The sequence below is a fragment of the Corvus moneduloides genome, chromosome 1, assembly GCF_009650955.1.
Source record: "Corvus moneduloides isolate bCorMon1 chromosome 1, bCorMon1.pri, whole genome shotgun sequence".
NCBI lineage: Eukaryota > Metazoa > Chordata > Aves > Passeriformes > Corvidae > Corvus > Corvus moneduloides.
Window position 1 is genome coordinate 110,234,978 of NC_045476.1, and position 24,180 is coordinate 110,259,157.

General features: G+C 42.5%; 1 protein-coding gene across 1 annotated transcript in view; it reads right to left on the reverse strand.

The window, feature by feature from the left end:
* RAB31 (RAB31, member RAS oncogene family) overlaps positions 1–24,180 on the reverse strand; it is a 66,755-nt gene that overhangs the window by 36,068 nt on the left and 6,507 nt on the right. Inside the window, exons 2-3 of the mRNA XM_032121908.1 lie at positions 3,628–3,707; positions 1,450–1,531 (exon numbers count right to left, since the gene is read on the reverse strand). Of these exons, the coding sequence (XP_031977799.1) occupies positions 1,450–1,531; positions 3,628–3,707 (162 nt within the window). The remainder of the gene's footprint in view (positions 1–1,449; positions 1,532–3,627; positions 3,708–24,180) is intronic.

The following is a 24,180-nucleotide window of genomic DNA, read 5'->3' on the forward strand; positions in this document are numbered from 1 at the left end:
TGTCCAAGAGTCAGAGCTCAGTCCCAGATTTCCTGCCTCAAATGAGGCATTCAGTAAATGAAAATATTACTATTCACCTATTTTTAAAGGGCTTTGAGAGTCCTTAGACTATATAGGAAATTAGATGAATACTTTTATCAAAATTTAACTAACTGAGTTTTGTGTATAAAGTGCTAAAACGGAAAGAAAAAGCAAAGAGAGCAGGGCAGTAGAGGGAAAACGGAGAGAATAAGCAAAGAAACTGAAACCATGGGAAAGAAAACTGAACTTTTGCTACCTCTTGCAATAATTAGTCAGTTATCAGCTCCAGACCATGCAGAAATGGAACAAACAAGATTCAAGGGAAGGAATTAGGCTATACTCCAAATAATGTTTTTCAAGGTCCATTTTCCCATCATAAATAACATACTGAATTGTTATGAGCCAACAGATTTCATCAGGGTCACTTTACCTCATGGTGTGCATTCTAAATAAAAGCACAAGCATTTCCTGCACTTAACAGCAAAAATCTTCTTTGCCCACAATACACATACAAGGTATGAAGAATACAGTAGGATGCATCAGGACTGACATCCCAGTTTGTATAAGCATCTCCTTTTATCCCAACCTAATGTGAGCACAGCTACATTTCCCTGTGAAGAGACACTGTGCCATTTCACAAGTTTGAAGATGTTTCAGGAGTGCACATAAGTTTTTCCATTTCTCTCAAATTTCTCAAGGCAAACATGGGCATATATTAAGAGAAACCTACAGCTCTACAGTCTATTACTGCATACTACTGCCACTGAGGCTGTTAAAAGAAAAAAAATGATCAGCCAGACTTACATACAGTCAAGATGAACTAATACCCAAAAATCCATTCTGGCTTTTTTTTTTTTTTTTTTTTTTAAAGTCAAAGGAAAAGCTGCTTGATCTGAGCAATTCACTTCAGACACTCAAAAAACATCAAGACAAAAATCCAAAGCAGCTCAGGTTGCCAGTGGTAATTTCCAAAATAATAACAGGAGACAAAAGCCATGCCCCTATTCAATGTCCCAATCCAAGGCAAGCCCGGAGTCACCACCTAAGTTCAGACCACCCTCAGCCCATGGGCTGGAAGTCAAAGCCTTTCCAATGCCAATGACAGCTGCCACACACAAACCTGATGAAACCAGGGGAGAAATGGATGTTGCTGGGGCACTGCTCAAGCTGCCTTGGGGAAGGTGGCAGACAATTCACACCATGGTTTAGGGTTTTTTTTAGGTAAGTGGTATGGTCAGCCTGTCTCTGCATTCTCCCCATCCATGAAAAGGGAACCTACATGGTTGGTGCCTGCTGACCACCTGCATTGCAGAGCCTGGCAAAGATTCAGGAGGTTGATACTTACAAAGTCTTCTGAAGATGAAAGGTTTAGAAAAAGTACATCAGAGAGACCAGGATAATAAAAGCGTTCTGCAAACTGATACTCACCCGTTCCTGACCAGCTGTGTCCCAGATCAGAAATTTATGAAGCTCATTCCCACAGGGCACAGTTTTAGTCATGAAGGATGCTCTGAAAAGGAGAAAGAAAGAGAAATGTGTAACTTAACTGACACTATGAATATGTAACCTGTAGACTTTAGTGAGTTCTGCTGGATTAGACTGCATATGGCGAAAACCCCAGAACCTTGATAAAATGCCTGCAGAAGTAGAAGTCTCCCTTTTCTCAGACAGGGCATATGCTACCTATAGATGTATTTTTTAAAAGAAGGGAAAAGCCTATGAAGTTCAGAGGGCACTTTGTTCATGGATCTAGGAACACAAATGCTCCTGCCATTTACATGTGGCTTCTGCTGCTTGTTAGCTCCATCTTCTTGGTGATATGAACCCGAGAAAAAGGCAACAGACAGCATCATGTGCCACTTCTCACTTTAACATATGAGACTGGATCACCAGGGAACAGAAAAGCCACCTGCTGGAGTGCACGTGGTAAACAAATGCAAGAAAGTTGTTTTCCCTTTCAACTGGGATGAATAAGTCTTTGTAGTTTCTTTTATTTTCCATAATGTCTATGTTTTCAAAGCTTTTTCTTTTATGAAAGGTTACAAATGTACAGGCTTTTCCTATATTACAGCAGTTCATTTGAAAGCTGGTAGGACTGCCAAACTCTGGCAGATTTCTATTGTTCCCATCCTATCTGGGTACTGCTGAACCATTTTTGTTGTGGTAACATTTTTCCTGGCCCATAAAGATGCATTTGATACAATGCACTGTTGTTACAAAAGCACCAAATGACATCAAATGACATGTGACTGAACAAAACACTTCCTGAGAATGATATACCAGAGTTCTCATATACAGCCATCTGCAAATTGCTTGAATTTAACAATGCTGCATTGCTTATGAAAATACTAAGGAGGAAAAAAAAAAAAGGCAGCATTTCTTTGGTTGTTTTCAGGGTGTGTTCTCTCAGTTGTCACTCTCCTTCTCAAACCAATAAGCAACACTTCACAGCTTCAAAAACAGGAACTTTATAGATCCACAGTGGTTACTGTTGATTGCAAGGATTATATATTTTAAATAGTTGAATAACTTGGAAGAAAAAAAACCCCTTATCTGTGTAGACGAACAATATCACCTGTGTGAAACTAGCCTTCACATTTTAATCTCCTAATGGAAAAAAAAATCCCTTTGGTTTTCATAATTACGATAACAGAGGAAAATTGTTTTCCAAATTGAGCTGAAGGCATTTACTTAGCAACAGCAACTACTTGGGGAAAAGGGCTGCTAACAGTTTAGAAGTAAAGAAAAACCCACTCAAGTTGCCATCAATTCCTTCACTGCAAACAAGTATCCTTCAGCCAGTAATTTTATTCATGACATGCTTCCTTTCTCTTTGTCCATTTTTCCCTATCCATTACATTCAGGAATCCAAAACTGTCCTGGAACTTCTACGTGCAGCTTCCAGCTGAGACTCCTCCATGCACTGAAAGGCAGAGCTTCAGAAGGTACCATTCAACCGTCTGAACAACACAGCAACCAATACCAATCCTTCACAGACGACAGATCAGCCCTTTCCCCCCAAATTCCTCCTTTCTGTACATTCCATAGTAGCTTCCTTTCCCATAAGAGATCCATAACTTTAAAAATTTTCCAGGTCGCACTGGACTTGGAAGATTTGTCTCTAGGATACTAAAAGAAAAAAAAAACTGAATTAGAATCTACTACAGGACTATTGGGATTCTGATGGTCTGATATATGGAAGCTTAGTATTTTTTAAAGAAGCAGTATAAATTAATCATACTTAGTTTAAATTGCATTGTCCCTATTTTAAGAAAGGACAATGTGACACATCCTAAACTTAGACAGAAGCCCATCCATATGTGGAAACAGACACTGTCCATGTTCCAGCAGAGCCTACCAGGGCACTCAACAAGGATACTTGAAGGGCTTCCCATGGTCTGCCTGCCATTACTCAGCTTCGGGATGACCTGATCATTGTGCAGATCACAGCTTCTTGGGTTCTGCGGTTTTGGTTTTTGTCTTGTCAAGAGCTTCCCACTTTGGACTGTTTTGGCTGTAGGACCTTAGGACTTAAATCACTCAAGGATCTGATTTGAAACTTCACTGACCAGTGAAAACTGAAGTGATATTATATGTGGTACTTACCCAATAGTAGGACTAATATTATGGTCAAAGTGGTCCTGGACAAACCGACAAACGATGCTCGATTTCCCAACCCCAGTATCCTGAAAATCAAAGAAAGCATGACAGTGAGTCATGAAGTCATATCTAGGAGACCCTAGATGTCAATACTTCACTTGATTATTTTCAAGAATTAATATTTGACTCTTTCTTCCTGTCTTGTGGCAAGCGGGGCACATCACACATTTCAGAAGAAAAGTGAGGACATGTCCTTTTCAAACATCAGCATTGTGAGTGAATATCCCTGGCCCTCTTCCCAGGACTCCCTTCTCTCCAAGCCTTCTATTTTATTGGGTGGATTTTATATTCCTGTTGCAAGTTACTGCAGTCCATCCAGCATGGCCATTTGCTTGTACAAGCAAACCCCGTGCTTTCCAACACACGGCGCATTACCTGCAGAGTCAGAGAAACAATCTCATTCAGGCCTGCTGCAAGGCCAGCCCAAGCAAGCTTCCAAAACAGACTAATAACACCAACATTTTAGCACTCTGACAGCACTGATTTAGTGGAAATAACCTTTTCATAGCAAGATGAACAAGCTCACTTGGTGGAAACTTTGCAGAAGCTTTGGGTGGTTTTGAAAAGGCAGGAATACAAAGATTTGGATCCCCAGAGATGTGCGGCTCTCCCTGTGCATCCCATGTTAGAGGACTGCAGTGAAAGAGCATTACTTTAAACACAACACAGCTTACTTTCTACACTGCAACATGGCAGGCTGATTCCATTTGCAGGAATAGTTTGTTGGTTTTTTTCTTTTAATACACCAAATCAGTAGGGAAAAATAAGAGCAGTACAGCACCGGAATAAAATTCAAAATAACCTGAAGGGGTAGGAGAAAACTTGCAATCATGCAGAAATACTATTTTAGGCATTTAAGATACAAACAACTTCCCTAAAATGCAGCATTTTTCGGTCTGTCTGCTTTTGCCCAAAGCCTTGGATGGTAGGTAGAACTCAAATTATACAGAGTATTGTCAAGAAGAGGAATAACAATATCGCTAAGTCTTCCAAAGAATTGCAAAGAGCCTCCTTAGAGACAAAAAGGATGCCAGGAAATCGATCTTGACCTTTCCAAGACATTAACAATGACAGCCCAGGGTCCAATCTAACTCATTAAACAGTCAATAGAAAGTTTTCTATTAATTTCATTGAAGTGATTGCAGAACTACCAGACTGTAGTTCCATTTGTATCCACATTTTAAGATGACTAATTTACACAACACTCCTGAAAAATGCCAATACAATAGTTTGTTAACAGCACAACACACATAACTATATATTTTTTAAAAAGCAGCTTTTGCCCCCACGTAACTACACATCAAAAATAGCACTTCTGCCTCTCCTATAATCAATTTTGCGATACGTTGTCTTCTTTTTGAATAAGAAAGAAAAAGAATGTCTGTATTTACATTTCCTTTCACCACTCATACATGAAACTATATTGTCACGCCAAAGTCTACAGACAGCACTTATTAGAAAACTATCATTTAAACTCTCATATTTAATTCAAAGCTGTCCTTAGTCAGCTTAAAAGCCATAATAAATGCTCATACTACACAGACAGTTGTTTATCTACTCTGTTCAATCAATAGGAAAAAAAGATCAAAGAGAGGAGCAGTGTTCATAAACACCACTGTAGCCTTTGATCAATAGCAGCAACACATCCTGTTACTATTCCCAAATTTTGCTTTCATTATCAATTCCAGCTGATATTGCTCTATAATTACTACGCCAGGATGGCAGAACACAGTAAAAAAAATAAAATTAAAAAACTCCTCTGCCCTGAAATTGAGGATCTAATTCTTTTCCCAGATTTTAAATGGTGTAGAGAAACTAGAATTACCACCCACTGGTTGCGAGGAATTACACGTCCCTCTTGTGGGGACAGCATTTTTTCCACTGTGTTCGAAACTAGACATTGGTTCCGGTGACCTGATGATGCTTTAGTTTCATCTGCTTCCTCCAGCTCCCCTGACGGGTCACTCAGAACGGCAGCTGCAATTACAAGAGGAGCCTGGTCTCTGGCAGGGACGTGACATCCACAAGCATGGATTAAAGCTTAGCTCATTTTCCTGGAACCTCTTCATCTTTCAGTTCGTGGCTCTGACTAATGTTTCATGATAACGTTAAAGGACCTTTCAAAGTTTCTATTCCTTTTGCATCTCACAATGAGCAGTTAAACTTAAGCATATGCCAGGCACACCAACAGCCCTCCAGAAGCCTAAAGGCTTTCTTACCCTTTGCTCCTGCGGTTGCTTGCACTACCAAGAGGGTTAAATATACCCCTCGAGTAACTGGAGTGAAACCAATGGGCTTGGACCACAAGCAAACCTGCTTTTAGGACAAGCACTGCTGCAGCCAGTGGCTGGTGCTTTCCAGGAGCCAGGCAATTTATTGCACCAGGGGGGTTCAGTTGAAACAAGCACTCCCAGCTTCCTCTTGTTGCCTGGAGGATGCAAACCACCATCTACCAGAGTATAATTAGAGCATAGAGGGGAAGGAAGTAAAATAGAAAAGGCTTCCTACTTAAGGCAGTGATTATCATTCCAGCATGGGATTTAAAACTACTTAGACAGTGTTCAGTCCATGTTACTGAAAATTGTACTGACGCCCATCAATCAAGACATTCACCTGCCTGAAAGCAAAGCAAATCACAGTGTATAAACATTATACAACAACTTGAAAACAGCTAATGAGACCTTAACTTTTACTGACAACAGGGAACTATCTTTCAACTCTCTCACAGAAGACAAGGAAAGCAGAGTTGTTGCTTCAAAGAAGTAGAAAAAGTGTTTGCTTCTCAGCAATGCATTGAAATTAAACCTCCTTGCTAAGGCTGTATAAACCTTTCCTGCAACCATCTGCTTTGTACCTTACTATATGGTCTTGCTCTACATAAAGCCATTTTTCTAACATCTGATGGGGATGATCTGCCTTGTTTTGTTCTTTTTTTTAAAGGATTATAGAAGATTTTTCAAGCCGCATGGCTGGGTAACATTCAGGCATACAGAAATTTATTTTTCCAGTTCTCAGAGTTCTGCTATTACACCCTCTAATCTCTTTTTCTGTTTTGTTTTACTTGATGTTGGTGTACATGTAACATCAAACATACATGAAGATATAACATCTTGGCTTATGCAAAAGGTCACGGCAGCACCGAGCAAAGTGGATTGAACAAGTTTCAGAAACTGAGAACATGCCCTCAGGAGTTATGTTGACACTTGAAGGAACAGATCCTGCAATTCTTCAGAAAAATCCTCATTCACAGGAAACCCAAGGGCTTCAGCACTATACTCATTGACTCGTCACGATAAAGAGCATACCAACCCAGGAAAGAAGGGGCAAGAAATTAATAAATAGAAAATAATTATTGTGAATCAAGGTTTTCACAAGTCACTTAAGGAACCAACTACGTATTCTGCTTTTCTCCTTTTCCTCTTCATAAGCCTCCTAGCACACTTACAAAATATCAGTTACAAACCACATTGTAGCGAGATAAGCAAACTGGGTGGTGTGGGGAGGAAGGAAAGAGGCAGAAATGTAATGCACAATAAGTGAGGCACAATTAATTAGTTCACCAGAGTAAGTAGCTACAACTTCAGAATCTCCCCTGGTCAGCAAAATGGATTTAAAAATCTGAAACTGTATCAGATGTTTCTGGTAAAGAGAAGGAACCAATGCAAGCATGACTAATTCCAGATTTTTACCCTTTAACCCCAGAAAATACGTTCTCTGTTCTTTCAAAATCCCTTACCAGCAGACTTAGGTGTGAGGAATTTAAGAGCACCAGAACGGAGACCAGAATACCACGGAAAACAGGGTTTCCACCCACACTCCTGCTCCCGGGGAACCACCCCACTTGGCTCTCCTCAGCTCTCATTACCGTAAAGGAGATGAGACTGTATTTCAAGCTAGCAGCATTACAGGATGCTGGCAACTCATTTGCAGGCAAACAACAACTGAGCTGCTGATTTCTTCTGGCTGATTTGCAGCAGCTTACAGGGAGATAAAAAAATAAAGCAGAAAAAAATAGTTTAATATGAGCAATATATTAAAAGAGAAAACCATTTTCCCGTTACAAATAGGCATTTGGTATATTCCTCTGTCTATTGTTCCAAACACGTTTATCCCAGCAGAAAAAGCTAATGCAGAAAAATTTAGTTCTTTAATTTAAATCTTGATGTCTCATTTACATCTTTGCACATAGGGCCTAGTCCTCCAAGCACTTTTCCAAATTGGAGGCATCTATAGTACCCTGTAAACACATCCCTGATTAGGCTGTTAGTGTTAAGCCTTGATATTATAATAGCTTTTAATACATTCAGGGTCAAGCCCTACTGTGCTGAGTAAATTAATCTCTTAATGTATTTTTTTTTTTTTTTTACATCTAAAATGGAATGAATGTTGAATTCACAAAAAAATCCACACATATCATGACTGGTGACTAAACAGCAGCCCTGTAATTATGCACACTGCTGCAAGAGCTTTTTTAGTCTTGACTGTGCAGAGTCTTTTTGTGCTATGTTAACACACAGGGCTTCCCAAGTATGCGTAAAACTAGATAAACCATATAAAAATCCTTTTACGACTCTAGGATTTTGAAAATACAAACCAAACAAGAACACTAGGCAGCACTTCACATGAGGAAATGGCACCCTAAGAATGAACATACTGAAGAAACTGCCCTCTGTCCCTTCCAGTTGCAAAGTAAGGAAAAAAAAGAAAAAAATAACATCTGGCTTGTAACCACCACAGATCTCATGACTAACTTCCCATTTCAGCTTTAAAGGAAGGTTGAGATACACCACAAAAATCTGCATTAAGAAGCAATGGAGAACTGACCTCTATATAAATAGGGATCCCACACACAGCTCCTTCGGAAGGAAGCTTTCTCAACAGCTTGGACAAAGCCAGGATTCAATCAAATTTACAGTCTGAATTTGTAAAAATGTTTAAAAATTAAAAATGTCTGTCCCTTCAAAACATTTCTCACAATAACTAAGAGTCACTGAGACATGAGCTACAGACAGGTCTCATTAAATCTGACAGGGTTTAACATGAGTTAGTATTACAGATCGGAAGAAGAATGAGCCCTAGCAACCTGGAGGGTATTAATACTAAGTGCTCAAAAATCCCCAGGCAAAGAAGATGTTATTTCAATAATAATATGAGAAACATTTGGACCTGACAAATCTTTATCCTTTCCCGTAAGCCAGAAACTGATTCCACAGCTCATGCGGCTTCCATCAAATTCAGCAGGACTTCCCTGCATCCCACAGCAGGAATGCATCTGCTCCTCAGAGCCCATTTGTGTCAGGCTCCCCAAAAGCTGACCTACCAACCACCCTTGATGAAACATACAGAACGTCGGGGTGCAGTCAAAAAGCTGTCCCACTATCCTGGAAGATGATCTGCTCAGAGAGGATGCTGGCTGCTCCTCGTTGTTAAGAGAAGCAACAATTCCTGGCTCCCTGTTACATATTCACACCACCAGACACTCTTGGCTGATTCATTCCTAACTGAGAAATAACAGAGGAGCCAGTTTATGCTCAAGATTTCCCAAGTTAAATTCCACTTTTTGTTCTACTCATTTGATTCCTGCCAGTGCTAGTGCAGAGGGGAAGGAGAGGTCCTTGTCTTGCTCAGAGCAGAGCTTTCACTGTTGAAGAATTAAAGATGTACAGTTGAAAACACTTGACTTGGTATGAAATTACGAAAAATGAGAAAACTATCCTTTATTATCAGTGCATTTGATATTTTATATACCAAAAAAAGGCACTGAAAACCTTTGCAACTGGCCAGGCAAACCTGAGGTAGAAAGACGGAGTTTAAACTTTAGAGGAAGAAAAATAATCAATGAGTCACAAAAAAAAATACAAATGCAGAGAGACCATTCATTCCAGTAGCTCTGTAAAGTGCAGCTGGTTTTGACTTGGCAGATCACCTTCTGCACATTTAAACAGCTCTTCTTTCCACTGTCAGAATTGGCCACGCTTTTGTTTTTGATTTACGGTTGAATCACCCTGGCCCATTCCCATTACCCTCAGCAGGACTTTGATGGAATCTGAAAATTCACAGCAGTGTAATCGCATCTCGAAACTGCTAAATGGTTTGCATTTCATTAGCTATCATCAAACAAATTGCAAGGCCTGCACTGTAAAGTATAGCTGGGCTTTAGCAGTAATGTAAGCACAGCTCTGGTCAAGCCTGGTGTCTAGGAGGAATGTCACTCCTCGGGAAAGGTCTGGCATGCAGCACTGAGATATCCAACCTGCATCTTGAATGCTTTCAGGGTTGCCAGCTCTTAACCCAAAGGCATGTGACATGGTGAGGCTGAGTACGGATTACGGCTGTCTTTTAAATTCCAGTGGAGGTAAAAAAGCAACAAGCTGAAAAATAAATTAAAGCTTGGCAATTTCTAGCCTGCTTTAGTCCTCTATGCCTGCCTTTAACATTTTAATCATTACTCAGATGATCAAATGCAGGTAGCATTGCAATACTTTCCATGTCTTACTAATCCAGTTACAGCTGCTCTGGAAGGCTGTGACAGGCAGCTTGAAACACATCTGAAACTGCCTTTGGATTTTTATCAACTGTACGAACATACAAGGAAGAGTTATGCACAACAGATTCCTGACTGCACTTTCCAAGGGCAGTATTTTAATCCAAGAATTACTCTACCCAATAAACTTTTTGCTAACCTTAAACACATCCTCACCCCTCCCTGTGTTTGGGTATCACTTTCAGTTGTCTGAAAACACTGCTGTAAGGAGAAATACTTTGCAGGAGACTGAGGTTCAGAGACACCCCTGGGACCGAACTGCATCTGCCAAGTGTCAGGCTTGTCCCAGGGAAAGTGAAGCCATGCACTGCGGAGCGGCGTCTAGGAAGAAGTGCAAAAAGCTTCTCACCTTTCTTCAGTTTTTCCATCTGCAAGATGTATCAAGTGAGCAAAGCTATCACTGCATAACTGCACAGATGAAAATACAAGAGCAGCTCTTAGACTCACACACTGGCTCTCAGCTGCTTCACCAACACAAAACTGCCCGAGGCTTCAGCCTGAACCGAAGGGATGCAGGTACAGCTGCTCTGAAGCCTCACTTCTGCAGTCAAAATACAGGCATCTCATTCAGGTCACTAATGATTTCTGTAAATTCCAATTTTATGGCATTATACCACCAGTGACCTTCAAGGAATTTCTGCAAAGATCTGGGGGAATACTCATCTGCAAAGTAAATTTTTGAAAGGGAAGAACTAGGACCAGAGTTGGCCCCCAGAAGGGTAATTTTGCTATCATGCACTTTCTGGAGTGAAGGGTACTTGCCAAATAAACAACACCACTAGTACTGAACATTGGAACCCAGTCGCCCACGATCCCAGCACAAACACATGGACCTCACTGCAACTCTATTTCGAGAGGGAGGATGGCCAGCAGTGGCCTCCTCTGGTGGGTTTATCCTGGCTGGATTCTGCAGTGTCTCACTTCAGTAGGAACCACCACAGCTCTTTTGGTCCCTGTGTGAACTTTACAAGAACATCCCTATTTGCACTTCCCTTTGTTGCATTCCCTTATTTAAACTCATGGTAGCAAAGGTATCTTTTAAGTCAGTTGGTATATTGCTCCCACTAAGTTAGGATGACCTATGCTAACTCCCACACAGTAAAAAACCCCACGCATCATTTCTAATTGCTTTCAGGCCAACACTGCTGTTGCAGAGCACAAATTAGCTACAGAATCAAGACTTTTTCCTCTGGAGCACATTAGAATTATATTAATTCCCTCTACACTTAAAAGTGCAGCACTTGTTCTACTCACAATCAGGTCAGTCCTGTTGTATCAGAATGCAATCCTTCCTCCTAGTGCTGCAAGAACTGCATTTGGCACAGGAATTCTTGGCTCGATTGTTCTCAGATCACTAGCTGTTACATGAAAATAGTTATTTGATTTTACCTTGTAACAGCATTATGGGGATGGAAACCAGTGATAATTGTAAAGCATTCAGGCAGTACAGTAACAAAGAGCTATTTAAGTGGTTTAAGATAGTCGAGCGCTCAGTTTATTTGTTTGGTATTTAGATGTGTCTTCAATACCTCCTGTATACTTCTACTGGCTGTTTTAAAACAGGAAAACATTTACTAGTCAGGGCTTAATGTATCTGGCTCCCTGTGGTGGGCTGCTGCTGCCTGGAAACCAGGTGCCCACCAAAGCCATCCTATCACTCCCCTCCTCAGCTGGGCAGGGGAGAAAAAATATAACAAAAAACCTGTGGGTTGAAATAAGGACAGGGAGAGATCACTCACCAACTACTGCCATGGGCAAAATAGACTTGAAATGGGGAAATTAATTTAATTTATTGCCAATCAAATCAAAGTAGGATAACGAAAAATAAAAATTAAAACACCTTCCCCCACCCTCCCTTCTTCCTGAGCTTAACTTTATTCCAAATTTCTCTACCTGCTCCCCACCAGAGCATTGTCTCTGCCTCTCACTCCTCCTCAGGGGAAGGACTCCTCACATCCTTCCTCTGCTCCAACCTGAGTCCTTCCTGTGGGGTGCAGTTCTTCACAAACTGTTCCAGCATGGTCTCTTCCCATGGGGTGCAGTTCTTCAGGCACAGACAGCTCCAGTGTGGGTCCCCCATGGAGCCACAAGTCAGGCCAGCAAAGTTGTTCCACTGTGGGCTCCTCTCTTCATGGGTCCACAGGTCCTGGCAGGAGCCTGCTCCTGCATGGATTTTCCACGGGGCCACAGTTTCCCTCAGGCATCCACCTTTTCCAGCATGGTCCCCTCCACAGGCTGCAGGAGGATCTCTGCTCCAACATGGACCTCCATGGGCTGCAGGGGAACACCTGCCTCACCATGGGCTGCACCCAGGCTGCAGGGGAGTCTCTGCACTGATGCCTGGAGTACCCCGTCCCTCTCCTTCTCCACTGATCCTGGAGTCTGCAGAGCTCTTTCTCTGACATATTCTTACTCTTCCCTCTGGCTGCAATCCACTCATGCAGTAGTTTTTTCTGTTTCTTAGCCACTACCACCATCAGTGATGGACTTGGCCTTGGCCAGTATTAGGTCTGTCCTGGAGCCAGCTGGCATTGGCTCCGTAGGACACCTGGGAAGCTTCTGGCAGCTTCTCACAGGAGCCACCCCTGCAGCCCCCCACTACCAAAACCTTGCCATGGAAACCTAATACACCTCTGAATGCAAAACATCATCTGATCCCTTCTCTTGGTTTGTTTTCCTTCAGTCCACATCCATTAGCAAAATATATACAGTGACCGACCGCCTGCTTCACCCCAAAGCTGAAGGGAGTCTACAGCCCTGGCCACTTCTGTTCCCAACCAGTCCCCAAAGCCAAATGCCTGCTGCCTTACCAGGTTTGGTGCCCTCAGCAGTGTGATTATTCAGCGTGTGGTTTCCTTCCACATACATCCTGCACACATCCTCCTGTAGAATTAAATTCAGGCCTGCAAAGCTGCTCCAGCATCTGCCATGCCTGGAGCCAGAGAATGCAGTCCTACTGGTCCTGGTGATTTGTAGGCTTCTTTGGAGTTATCAAGTTTCTTCAGAGTCACAGGTCCCCTTCACCAGATCCCAGCCCAGTTATCTCTCAGAGACAACAAAAACCCCTAATGCCCAAGTTGCAAATACACTTTTTAAAATATTTTGCTACATCCTTTTCTCTCTTATAGACAAAACAGAGTATTTCCATCCCTCTCTCACTCCCAGACTGCAATACTAGTTACAATCTCTTCAACTATCTACTGTTACCAAAGACATACCCAAAGATCCCAAGCAACACCAAACTGTAAAGTACAAAAGCAAGCACTGATAGCCAAAAGCACTTTATCATCCTACCAATGCGATGTGCCTGGCCAGAGATAAGACAGACTGAAGAGCAGCTAATGTCTTTATTGTAGCTAATGCTAGCAAAAAATTCACTTTGCCAGAGACATTGATATATTAATGTGTGTAATATTATATAAAACCAAAGACTTTCCTAGAGTGTTTCCAAGATAATTGGCATTATTCTGCTATCACCACTAGGGCTCCAATCCCAAGCTCTTTATGCTGGGTTGATGGCATGGAGAATTGTAGCTGCAGCCTGAGGAATCACAGAATCATAGAAAGGGACCGCAAAAATCATCTACTTCCCAGCCACCTACCATGGGCAGGGACATCTTTCAACAGACCAGGTCGCTCAGAGCTCCGTCCAGCCTGGCCTTGAACACTTCCAGGGATGGGGCATCCACAGCACTGGGCAACCTGTTCCAGTGCCTCACCACCCTCAGAGTGAAAAACTTCCTCCTGATATCTAATACAAACCTACTATCTTTTTGTTTGAATCCATTCATCTTTGTCCTGCCACAACATGCCCTTGTAAAATGCCCTCTCCATCTTTCTTGTAGGCTCCCTTCAGGTACTGGAAGGCTGCAATTAGGTCACCCTGAAGCCTTCTCTTGGCTGAACAATTCCAGTTGTCTCAGCCTTTTGTTGTATGAGAGGTGTTCCATCCCTCTAATCATCTTGGTGGCCTCCTCTGGACTTGTTCCAGCAGATCTGTGTCCTTCCTGTGCTGGGGCTCCCAGAGCTGGATGCAGCACTGCAGGTGGGGTCTCACCAGAGCAGAGTAGAGGGGCAGAATCCCGTCCCTCGCCCTGCTGCCCACCCTGCTTTGGATGCAGTCCAGGATGTGTTTGGCTTTCTGGGCTGCAAGTGCACATTGACAGCTCATGTCCAGCCTCTCATCCAGCAGAATCCTCAGGTCCTTCTCAGCAGGGCTGCTCTTGATCTGTTCATGCCCCAGCCTGGAGTGATATTCATTGCCCCAGCAAAGTGTTCCATGTGTCTGCTGCACATTTACTCTTCCAGGACTTACAAACTGTGCTGCTCCTCCACAACCTGCCAACTCCTTTGTCTATGAAGCTGGCACAGGAATACAAAGTGATCTTTATTTATGAGACAAGGGGCTGTGGAGGGAAAAGGACAACAGAACTATTCTTCAGAAATAAAATTAATGCTGCAGCCAACCTACCTCTGCTTTGCAATTTTTAGAGCTCACCTACTCTGGTAAAAAAAAACAACCAACCAACCAAAAGCCAACCCAAAACCCAAATCCATATTCTAATTCCAGTATTTATGCTTAATCACTGCATCTTATCATACAAAGTGCAAGCTAACCACAGTGCTACACCACCATGAGCAACATGGACAGCAAAGATAACAGCATTTGATTGTTGCTAATATTATTTAGAAACTGCTTCCCCACATCAAATTTCCAGCTAACTCTCTGTGTCTTTTCTTACGCCCTTCCTTCCTCTTTGCACACAAGTTATCAAATTCAGAACAGCAGCTGAACTGCCAAGAGAAATGGAGGATTTTAAATTGAAATCAAAGAGCAGAATCTCAATCAATTTCTTATGCCCTTGACAGCATGCAGTACGGGCGGCTGCAGAGAGAGAATTGCTTAGCCTGGTGAAAAGGAAGAAGGAACCTGAAGTTTATTTGCATTCCTTCATCTCAAATGGTGGCTTTTGGGGGCACTGGCTATTCACTTAAGAAGCTTGACTCCATGTTTTGAACTGCCTCTACAGTTTCAAATAGGAGCATGATCTCTATAAAAACCAGTTGCAAATAAGTTGGTATCAATCTGGCTGGCTAATAAGATGAGAGGATGAAAGGAGAAAGAAGAAGAGCACCTTTGAAGGGTCACAGACACAAATCTCCTTTGGACTAGCAGCACATGCCAAGGAATGAGCAAAAATCCACGGGATTGCACGGGATTCAACAGGGGACCCAGCAATACGAAGCCCGAGGGTATCCTTAATGAGACTTGCTTATGCTTCACACTGCAGTGAAGCAGCTTTTGAGCACAACAGCGTGGTCACAAGCTGTGTAGAAGCAGTCCAGCCTTTGGGGGGCCTCATTGTCAAACAAGGCACTGGCTTATAAAGTCACAGAAAACAACTCTGCGTCAATAAAACTGACTCAAGACTGAACCCGTGGCAAGAAACAAGACCCCTTGCACTACCTGACACAGCTGCCCACCAAAGAAAGCTCCATCACAAAACCAAACGCCATCAAACCCTTCTGCAAGGGCCGGGCTGTGCTGCAATGCGAGGCAGAGCATTTAAGTGGGCAATAGCACCACCTGGTGACTCCTGGGACTACGGGAGGAGGGAACCGGGTCCACTTGGCCATGCTGAGACGGGAGCAGAGGAGAAAGGGCCACTGAGTGAATTGCTCACGTGAGTTGGGAGTCAAAAGCCTGGGTAAGGAGGGAAAGAGGACAGCATAATGAAGTTCCAAGAACTAGAAAGGTGAGACAGACAGAGACAGAAAGAAGGGTGCCTGAGCACCTTCCCTTGGAATTCCAGGTATCTCCCACTGCTGGTACCACCTTGCGGAGCCCAGTGTGGCAATGGGTACTGTATGGCAAAGGCAGCTTCAAAGAAATGCCCCTATCGCACAATTAATTTATTGTATTAATGAACAAAGAAAGGAAAAAACCCACAAAACCCCACCCAAACCTGCACACTATCAAAAATGTTGTATGCCACAGAGGGGAAATTTTTGGGTTAATTTTTAGGAGACCTATAGCTATGGGACTTTATGGAGTCACTATCATCCAAACAAGAACTGTACCTCTAATTGCCTTTTACTGACCACTGGATCATAGGATCCTCCTGACCACGGTATAACACGGACCAGCAGATAAACCCACTAAACCCACCCTGACAGGTGCTCTGCAAGTGGTAAGAAAGCGTGTTACAGAATCACAGAATGGTTTGGGATGAAAGGAACCTCAGAGATCATCTAGTTCCATCCCCCTTGCCATGGACAGGGACACCTTCCACTAGATCAAGTTTCTCAAAGTCCCGTCCAACCTGGTCCTGAACGCTTCCAGGGATGGGGCATTCCCAGCTTCCCTCGGGGACTGCACACCCGCACTCCATGGCATGCTCTCCTACCACCCCAGCTCACCCTAATGACATCTCCCTGCTGCCAGTTTGCTGATTTCCCATCTGAGCTCCACCACACACACTTAAGCATGACCTCTCCAATGTTCACCACTTCATTTTTCAGGTGAGGATGAAAAATGGGCCCTGGTTTACCACAGGAACATTCCTGCTGGTGGTGTCACAGATGGGTCACAGTCTCCCCATCAATGAAGAAGGAACTAAAAGCCAACTTCCCAGATCTCTCCAGCAAGTCAAACCTCGACTGGGAGGAGCTAAATAAAGCTGAAGTAAAAATAAATTAAAACTGCAAGTCCAGCTTTAATGCCTATGCAATTTTATTAATAGTAATGCCTGGATTTTGGCAATTCCAATTGTCAGAGTTCATTTTCTAGACAAATTTGGGAAACTTTTTAACATCTCCATGATGTCATCCCTTTCCTACCCACTCTATCTCAAAATACACTTGCAGTCACAAAAATCCACTTGATGTACTACTCCTCCCGCAGAGAAATTCCTATTTAAAGATACAGTAAAAATGTGTGAATAGTATCAACTTAGAAATCCTCATAATTGTCTCTGAACTTGAAAAATTAGGTAAGGGAAGTAACACACAAGTCACTGTACCTCGAATTGTCAGTGATAACGAGTATTGACTGCAGGGGTTTTATCTCTGTTGGCCACATGCACACATACCAGCGGAACAATTTGGTTAAATATCCTTCATCACTATTGTGCAATGCAGTGATCAGAGAAACTAAATTTAGTTTTCAGACTAGATGCATAAATAACCTGAGGTTTTCATAGTTAAGTAAACACATTAGGCAACAGCATCCTGTCAAATGTTGTTTTCAAGTACAATTTGCCAGCAAAAAAATGGGATAAACAATTCTGTGTAGCTCTTTCCAAACCAAGTTCTTTTCCTAAGTGAACCTTCCCCACACACATTGTAGCAGATGAAACTTTCAAAATACTGGTATGATGAGGAGAAAATCTTTGACTTGAATTGCTATTTGGCACAAGTTTCTGTTCATACTCCAACACCCTACCTCTTTAATTGTCAAATCCTATCATTAGGGGCCATAATTTAGAAATACAGGCTTGTTAGTGCCACCTAGTAAACATGAAAACAAAGTAATTTATATTCCTGTCCCAACATAGAAGATATTGAACATCTTCCAGCCAATGAAACTGCTAATCCAATCCAAACACTGTAATTTCATATTGCAGATTGCCTACAAGTACCAACAGTCTTTTTCTTTTATTAAATGACAGCAGTGGCTCTTACAGAAGCAACAATATGCCCATCAACCACAGCATCTGATGAAATGGCTCTTGTGTTCAGCTTACTATTTCACTAGTATAAAAACTGTCCAGCAATTGCCTGGAAAAATTGTAAGAAGGCTCAATTACCTTCAGATTTGTCCATTCAGGCTCAATAAGCCCTATTCAATTCAATGTTCAGACATACTCCTCCCAATTTGTAACTATCCCACCTGCATACCAGAGAGGAAGAAAAAAGCCACATAAATTATGAGTTCCACCTGAAACACCAGCCGAAAACATCAGGCGTGGAGACAAGAAAGCCCAATCCCTTGTCCCTTGCAGCAACAGAGAGGAAGGAGGCAGTTTCAGGGGGCAGCTACAAAAACTAACATTTCCTCTAACAAACAGGAACCAGCCTCATGGCCACAGATCTTTGCTCCAAATTAGCAGAACCCTGGTACTGGGTATGTCACCTACCAACAACTAGAAGCTAGTAACTCTTCCTCTGGTCTCTACTGGCCAAAGGCAGCCAGACACCATCAGCCTTGAGCGGGTCAGGAAACACCTCAAGCGTGGGACAGCAACTGAACTAAAGAGTTCATACACGGATTTATTGCCGGAAACTCTGCCTCTGCTTATCAGCTCCTTTTAGCTGATACAACAACCTGTAAAATCAGCAGCCTCTGGTGACAATCTAAGGTGTGAGTTGCTCTCCTTCATCAGCAGCCTGAAGGCTGCCCAGCTGCTAATGGCACCCTCTTCACGCAAGCTGCTCTTACCATTTGCCAGCCTTTGGAAACCCGCCTCCATCAGCCTTCCAGACACACTGAAACACATCTTCTCCAGGGGGTATGAGGGGAAGGGGACAAGTTGAGAGTTTCTGAAATTTGCCATTATTTTTTATTTAAAATTAACTGCAAATTACATATAGATACTATGCATCCGTGCAGACATTAAGAGGTGACATGAAGGAGAGGTCTAAAATCCTTGAAACTGGGGGTTTCCATTTCCTGAATTTATGTGCAGGACTGGGAATGGACAGTAAGAAGTTTGCCTAAACCTAAATCTGCATTAAGAAATGTTTCACCCAACTGTTAGGTTTAATTAACCTCCATTAGTAGTGATTTCATATTCATTTCAACTCTTGCCTGGATGTAAAGTTTTCCCCAAGACAGCAAACATCACCACTTACTTTAAACAGCATCATATAAACACCCACCTGGTCCTTTCCCCTCTATCAGTCATGCAAGTAAACAGAAGAGGTAACAGCAAGCACGGTATACTAAAACCCAGGGCTAAGTTTTTTATCTGTGGATTTACTGTGTGCTGCTGTGAAGTTACTGAACGTAAAGCTATCTGCACCAAACAGGCTCCTAAATGGGAGAAATTATCAGCACAAGGCTGTAGCCCTTAAGCAGGTGACTTCTTGAATATGTTCACCTCCCATTGATTTCATCAGGAATGAAACACAGCAATTTCTAAAAGCTGCTAGTGATGCCTTAGGTTTTAACTTTTATATTTTTCAAATCCTGTACTGCTTAGTGTGTAACTCTGAAGTTTCTTGTAGCCTGGTAACTTCTGCTCTCTTGTGCTAGGTAGACATAACAAAGCCTCTCCAGGCCTGCTCTCCAAGGACACCCAGATCATCCTAGGCCCAAAAAGTATAAACCAAAAGCCTTTGAGAGGGGGTCAAGATGAGGGGAATTACATCATTAAACTGAAGCTTTAATTGGAGAATTAACCCTGATATGCAAATGAACCAAACCTATAAAAGTGTGAAGAACTTGTGACCGGTCATCCATCTTGGGGTCCATCTGGGCAATAGCCTCTGGCCCCAGGAGGTACCTTTGAAGGCCTTTCAAATAAATACCTACTTGTATTCCCTTATTCTTGTCTAGTCTCTGTTTCTAGGAGGCCTCTCAAGATATCAGCAGCACTAGTGCCATGAAATTCAAATTTTTAGGGAAAAGCCCTTAAGCAAAACCAAGTTTTGTTGCTCTTATTGTTAAGGCACCTGCTTCTCTCCATCACAAAAATAACTAGGAAATCAGTATCTAACTTACAACTGACTTGAAGAAGGAAGTTTTTATTCACCTGACCGATTTTTTTCACCATCACTCAGAATTTGGAAACCAGAAATGTTCAAAAGTGCATGGACTTTGCAAATCTCAACTGAAAATACTCCAGGAACATTTCAAATGGAATGCTAAACCATGCAATTTAGTATATTGTCCTCCTTCTCAGAGGACAAAGGGGTAGAAGAAGAGTACATTTCATCTTTTCCTCCAAAGTAGGAAAAGACTGAGCCACACAGAAGGTACTGAGGAGCCACCCTCAGGACAGACTGTCTGGATACTAAACACATTTCCAGCGTCACAGCCTGAGTGTTTGGGACTACATGGAACTGACTCCGAAGTTCCCCCAGATCTCAGACATGGCAGAACAACAGGCACAGGGATTGAGGAAGGCATCTCAACTGGCCAATGAAATCCTACCAGAGCTTTCCTTTGTCACATCTGTGACAGTGTTCTTGACTAGTTGAGAGAGACAGCTTAATTTAAAGCAATGCAAATAACAATTCTGCAGGCTCCACTGGCCAAAAGTGTTTTGAAACACAAATGAAACAGCACTAAGACAAAGTCAGGGCTTTAAAATAATTAAAAAGGAAACTGAAGGCTAAAACCGAGGGAGAAGTGGCAGGGTTTTTTCACCCAATGTTACTATTTCTACTACCCTTTGTTGGTTTGCTCTATCCAGCTTTCTATTATCCTCAGCTTCTCTTTCCCTTGCTCCTCACTTTACTCCTCTATGTTCCTCATTCCCTCTCATCAGTCCCCCTACAATCCTCCCTGATGTTCTCCCTCAGTGTCAGTTTCAATACTCCACCCCCTCCTCCTTTAGTCTCTGTCTTTATCTATTCTGTTCCTCCAAATCTCCTCGATGCCAACTTCTACACCCCTTTTCCTACTTGTCTGCACATCCTCACAAGTGTTCAAGGCCCTGAGCAATGCTGCCTACAGGAAGGTGTCCCTGCCCACAGCAGCAGGACTGCAATGAGATGATCTTTAAGGTCCCTTCCAACCCAAACCATTCTTTGGTGATGAACTATTCCTGAAGAACTTCTAAGGCTGCAGGGCTACCACTCTCCTTCTGACAATCTTTTTAAATTTGGATTTAGGGTGTCAAAGGCTTGCTTTCTCTCTTTATCCGCATCAGCCTAAGGGAGAAGGCAAACCCAGCCACAAAACTGAGGTAGAACTGAGCTACTCTATCCGATTTTAATGTCAAATGATGGGAATCAATCATGAGCTGTGTTATCCAAATACTTAATTTACTTAAACATTTTATCTTATTCTCCACACAGCAGTGCATTCAGCTGTGCATTAGAGCAAATGCTGGGCTTTAAACACGGAATTCAATTTAGCCCACTCAGGAAAGGCTGAAGGATGTACCCTGATACTCTGCTGAAGAGGGATTACCCTAATGCTTAGAATCAAACATATGCCTAAGGATGCTACTCAGATTAGGGTTTCAGTAACATAATCTCAAATCAAATTTATGTTATCTGGTTTTATCCAACTGCCATTTTTGTCACATAAAACATGCTCCTACTGTCTGTCTAATGCCCTGGCATGCATTTATTCTTTTCAAGCACACTCTGCAGGAAAAAAAATAAACAAAAATATCCAAGGCAGAAAAAAATAAACATCAAAGGACAGAGCAATTGATTCTGAAGACTATTCACATAAACCACAGTCTGCTGCTGGACTCACAATACTTGAATAGAAGGTTTAATTCCCTCACTGACATTTAAGCAAACCGAGACAAAAATGAAGTTCAACTTTCCTTGGATTTTCCACAAGAGCAGTAACATCCAAGAAAGAAAACTGCTGGTATAAGGGATAATGTAGCAAAAACCCCCATGTTTGTAGCAAACTCACAAAATTAATACCCTAAAAGCAAGCTTGTCTGCACAGTATCGAAAAGGCTGAAGTCCACATGGACTATGCACCATGAACGACTTCTGGCCTAAAAGTGGTTGGAGGCTTCCTGTTCATATCAGCTTTAACAAGGTATATTCCAAGTGTTGATATTATTATTCTTAAAATAGGTACTTAAATACTTATATTTAGTATGCAAAGGAAAAGGGAAAAAAAAGACAGATAATGGGCTTCCTATTCAAGGAAGAACATATTCCCGTTCTCATTTTCTAAATCCCTCCAGGAATTAATCAGCTGCCAGATTCATCCAGCCACAAAGTAGAAGTGCAGCCTTAGAAGCTGATAGTGGTGTGTATCAGTCAGTGAGAGGTTCATTTTTTTGGTGGTTTAGGGTTTCTTTATTAACAGAGACTGCCTAAGGCAAAAAAAATTAGTATTTGCTTCCACAGATAGTAGAAGATGCTCAAAATTAAAACTGTGACTGTACATTTACCAACACCTCAAATATTTCAGTTGTAATATGCTTCTAAATCCTAAACTATTGACCATAGTGACAATGCACTTTCACCCCTCTAAATCGAGTAGTTAAAAATTAAAGTCTCAAGAGTCTAGCTGAGCCTTGGTGTGACACCACACCACATTCAAGGAAATGCTCTTTTCAATCAGTCTTCGGTAAGTCCAGTGATTCCCAGTATAGCTTCTCTGTGTTGGCACACACCAGATGTTGACCAAACTCCTAAGGATTCCTTTTCTGACACTGAATTCCCTCACAGTAGGAAATGGGTAGATCTCGAGAATTCACACAATGGCAGTACTGGAGATGAGTTATCAGCTACTAATTACAAGCGTGAGATAGAGAAGGTTAAAGCTATTCCAATTGTATCCCACAGGTCACCAGTGAGCGTGGAAGGAGATGCAAGTGATTCAGACACATCCTGTCACCCAGAAGCACAGCTTTGCTGAAGAACCACGAGATCCTATCAACACTTAAGTTTTGTTTGCTGCAGAATTCAATGGGCCCCAAATTCAATTTTTTTTTCACAATTAAACCCACTTTAGGAATCACTGGTAACTCATTTTGGCTCTACAGACAGGCTTTAAAGGAAAGGAGAATCTGCTTCAGAGAGTCCCTAACTGTAGGTGAATTCCTGTAAAGGCCTGATATTTATCATTTACAGTTTTTTGTAGTTCCCTGCAGGGACTACGGTCCCCTGACGGGTCCAACCGGGACACCCAATGACGTCTGCAGCATCCTGTCACTCTGCTGACAAAGGAGGAAACAATAACTCAGGGACACAAAGTATTTAGTGGCTGGATTTCATGCACAGGCACTTCCACATGTTGCCCAAATAAGAACATACTCTGGCCAAAACAAAAAGTGAAAAACCATAACTTCTCTACCCTCTCCTCCAAAAAATATAAAAGCCATGCACTAACCAGCATTTTTGTTTAAAAATATCCAGGCGAAAATAAAAAGCATTTGTTCCACTGCCTGTTGTTCAGCTTTCAGAGCAGCCCTGCAAGGCCAGAGACCATAAATCAACCACTGGCATGTGCTTACACAAGGCTGTGCTCCCAGTCAGCCTCCCATCCACCTCCACTGGCAGCTTTCTAAAGCTGGGATTTGTCTTTTGGCAGTGCTGTTCAAAACTGCGAGCATTCATGGAAAGGGTGTACAAGATGTTTCAGAAGAAAACTGGAATGTGTCCCTTTCCTGGCATCTAACAAATTGAGATGGAATTTTAAAAATTTCCTTTCACCTTGACCTTGACACCACTGCCCAGCCTCTACAAGGCATGTAGTGAGAAGAAAAACAACTCCGTAAGAATAGAAACATCTTTTATTTTGGTTTACTTCGGAAGCATGTGTCCCATGGCAGCTCCAGACACCTTCTGGTGAGGGGCTGCAGAGTTATATTCACAGGAGCTGCCCCTGGCCTACAATCAGAAGGTAGGAGGGGGACATAACAAGGAGCAAAGCACTGAAGGCTTGCTCTGCTCTCTCCAAAGAGCATGGGATGATCCAACTCAGGACGATCTAACCCATAGGTGTGATTAGCACTGGATTGAGGAAAGACGTGTAGGCAGCTTGTGGGTAGACGAACTCTACCCAGTTTCCCACCTCCTTTCCCAAAGGTACCTCTATCCATGTGTTGGGCACTCGGCTGGCCCCAGAAACAGCTTGAGAAAAACACGAGCAGAGGAAGCTCCAGATCTCTGGATGGAGAGCGCAGCTCCAAAACCAGTCCCCCCATCAGTGGAGGCTGGCGAGCCATCAAAGTTGAGGAGAAACCCCTTGCCCTGCACTCAGTTTTCTGAGGCAGCACCTGAACTGTGGGGAAGGTGGGGTCAAC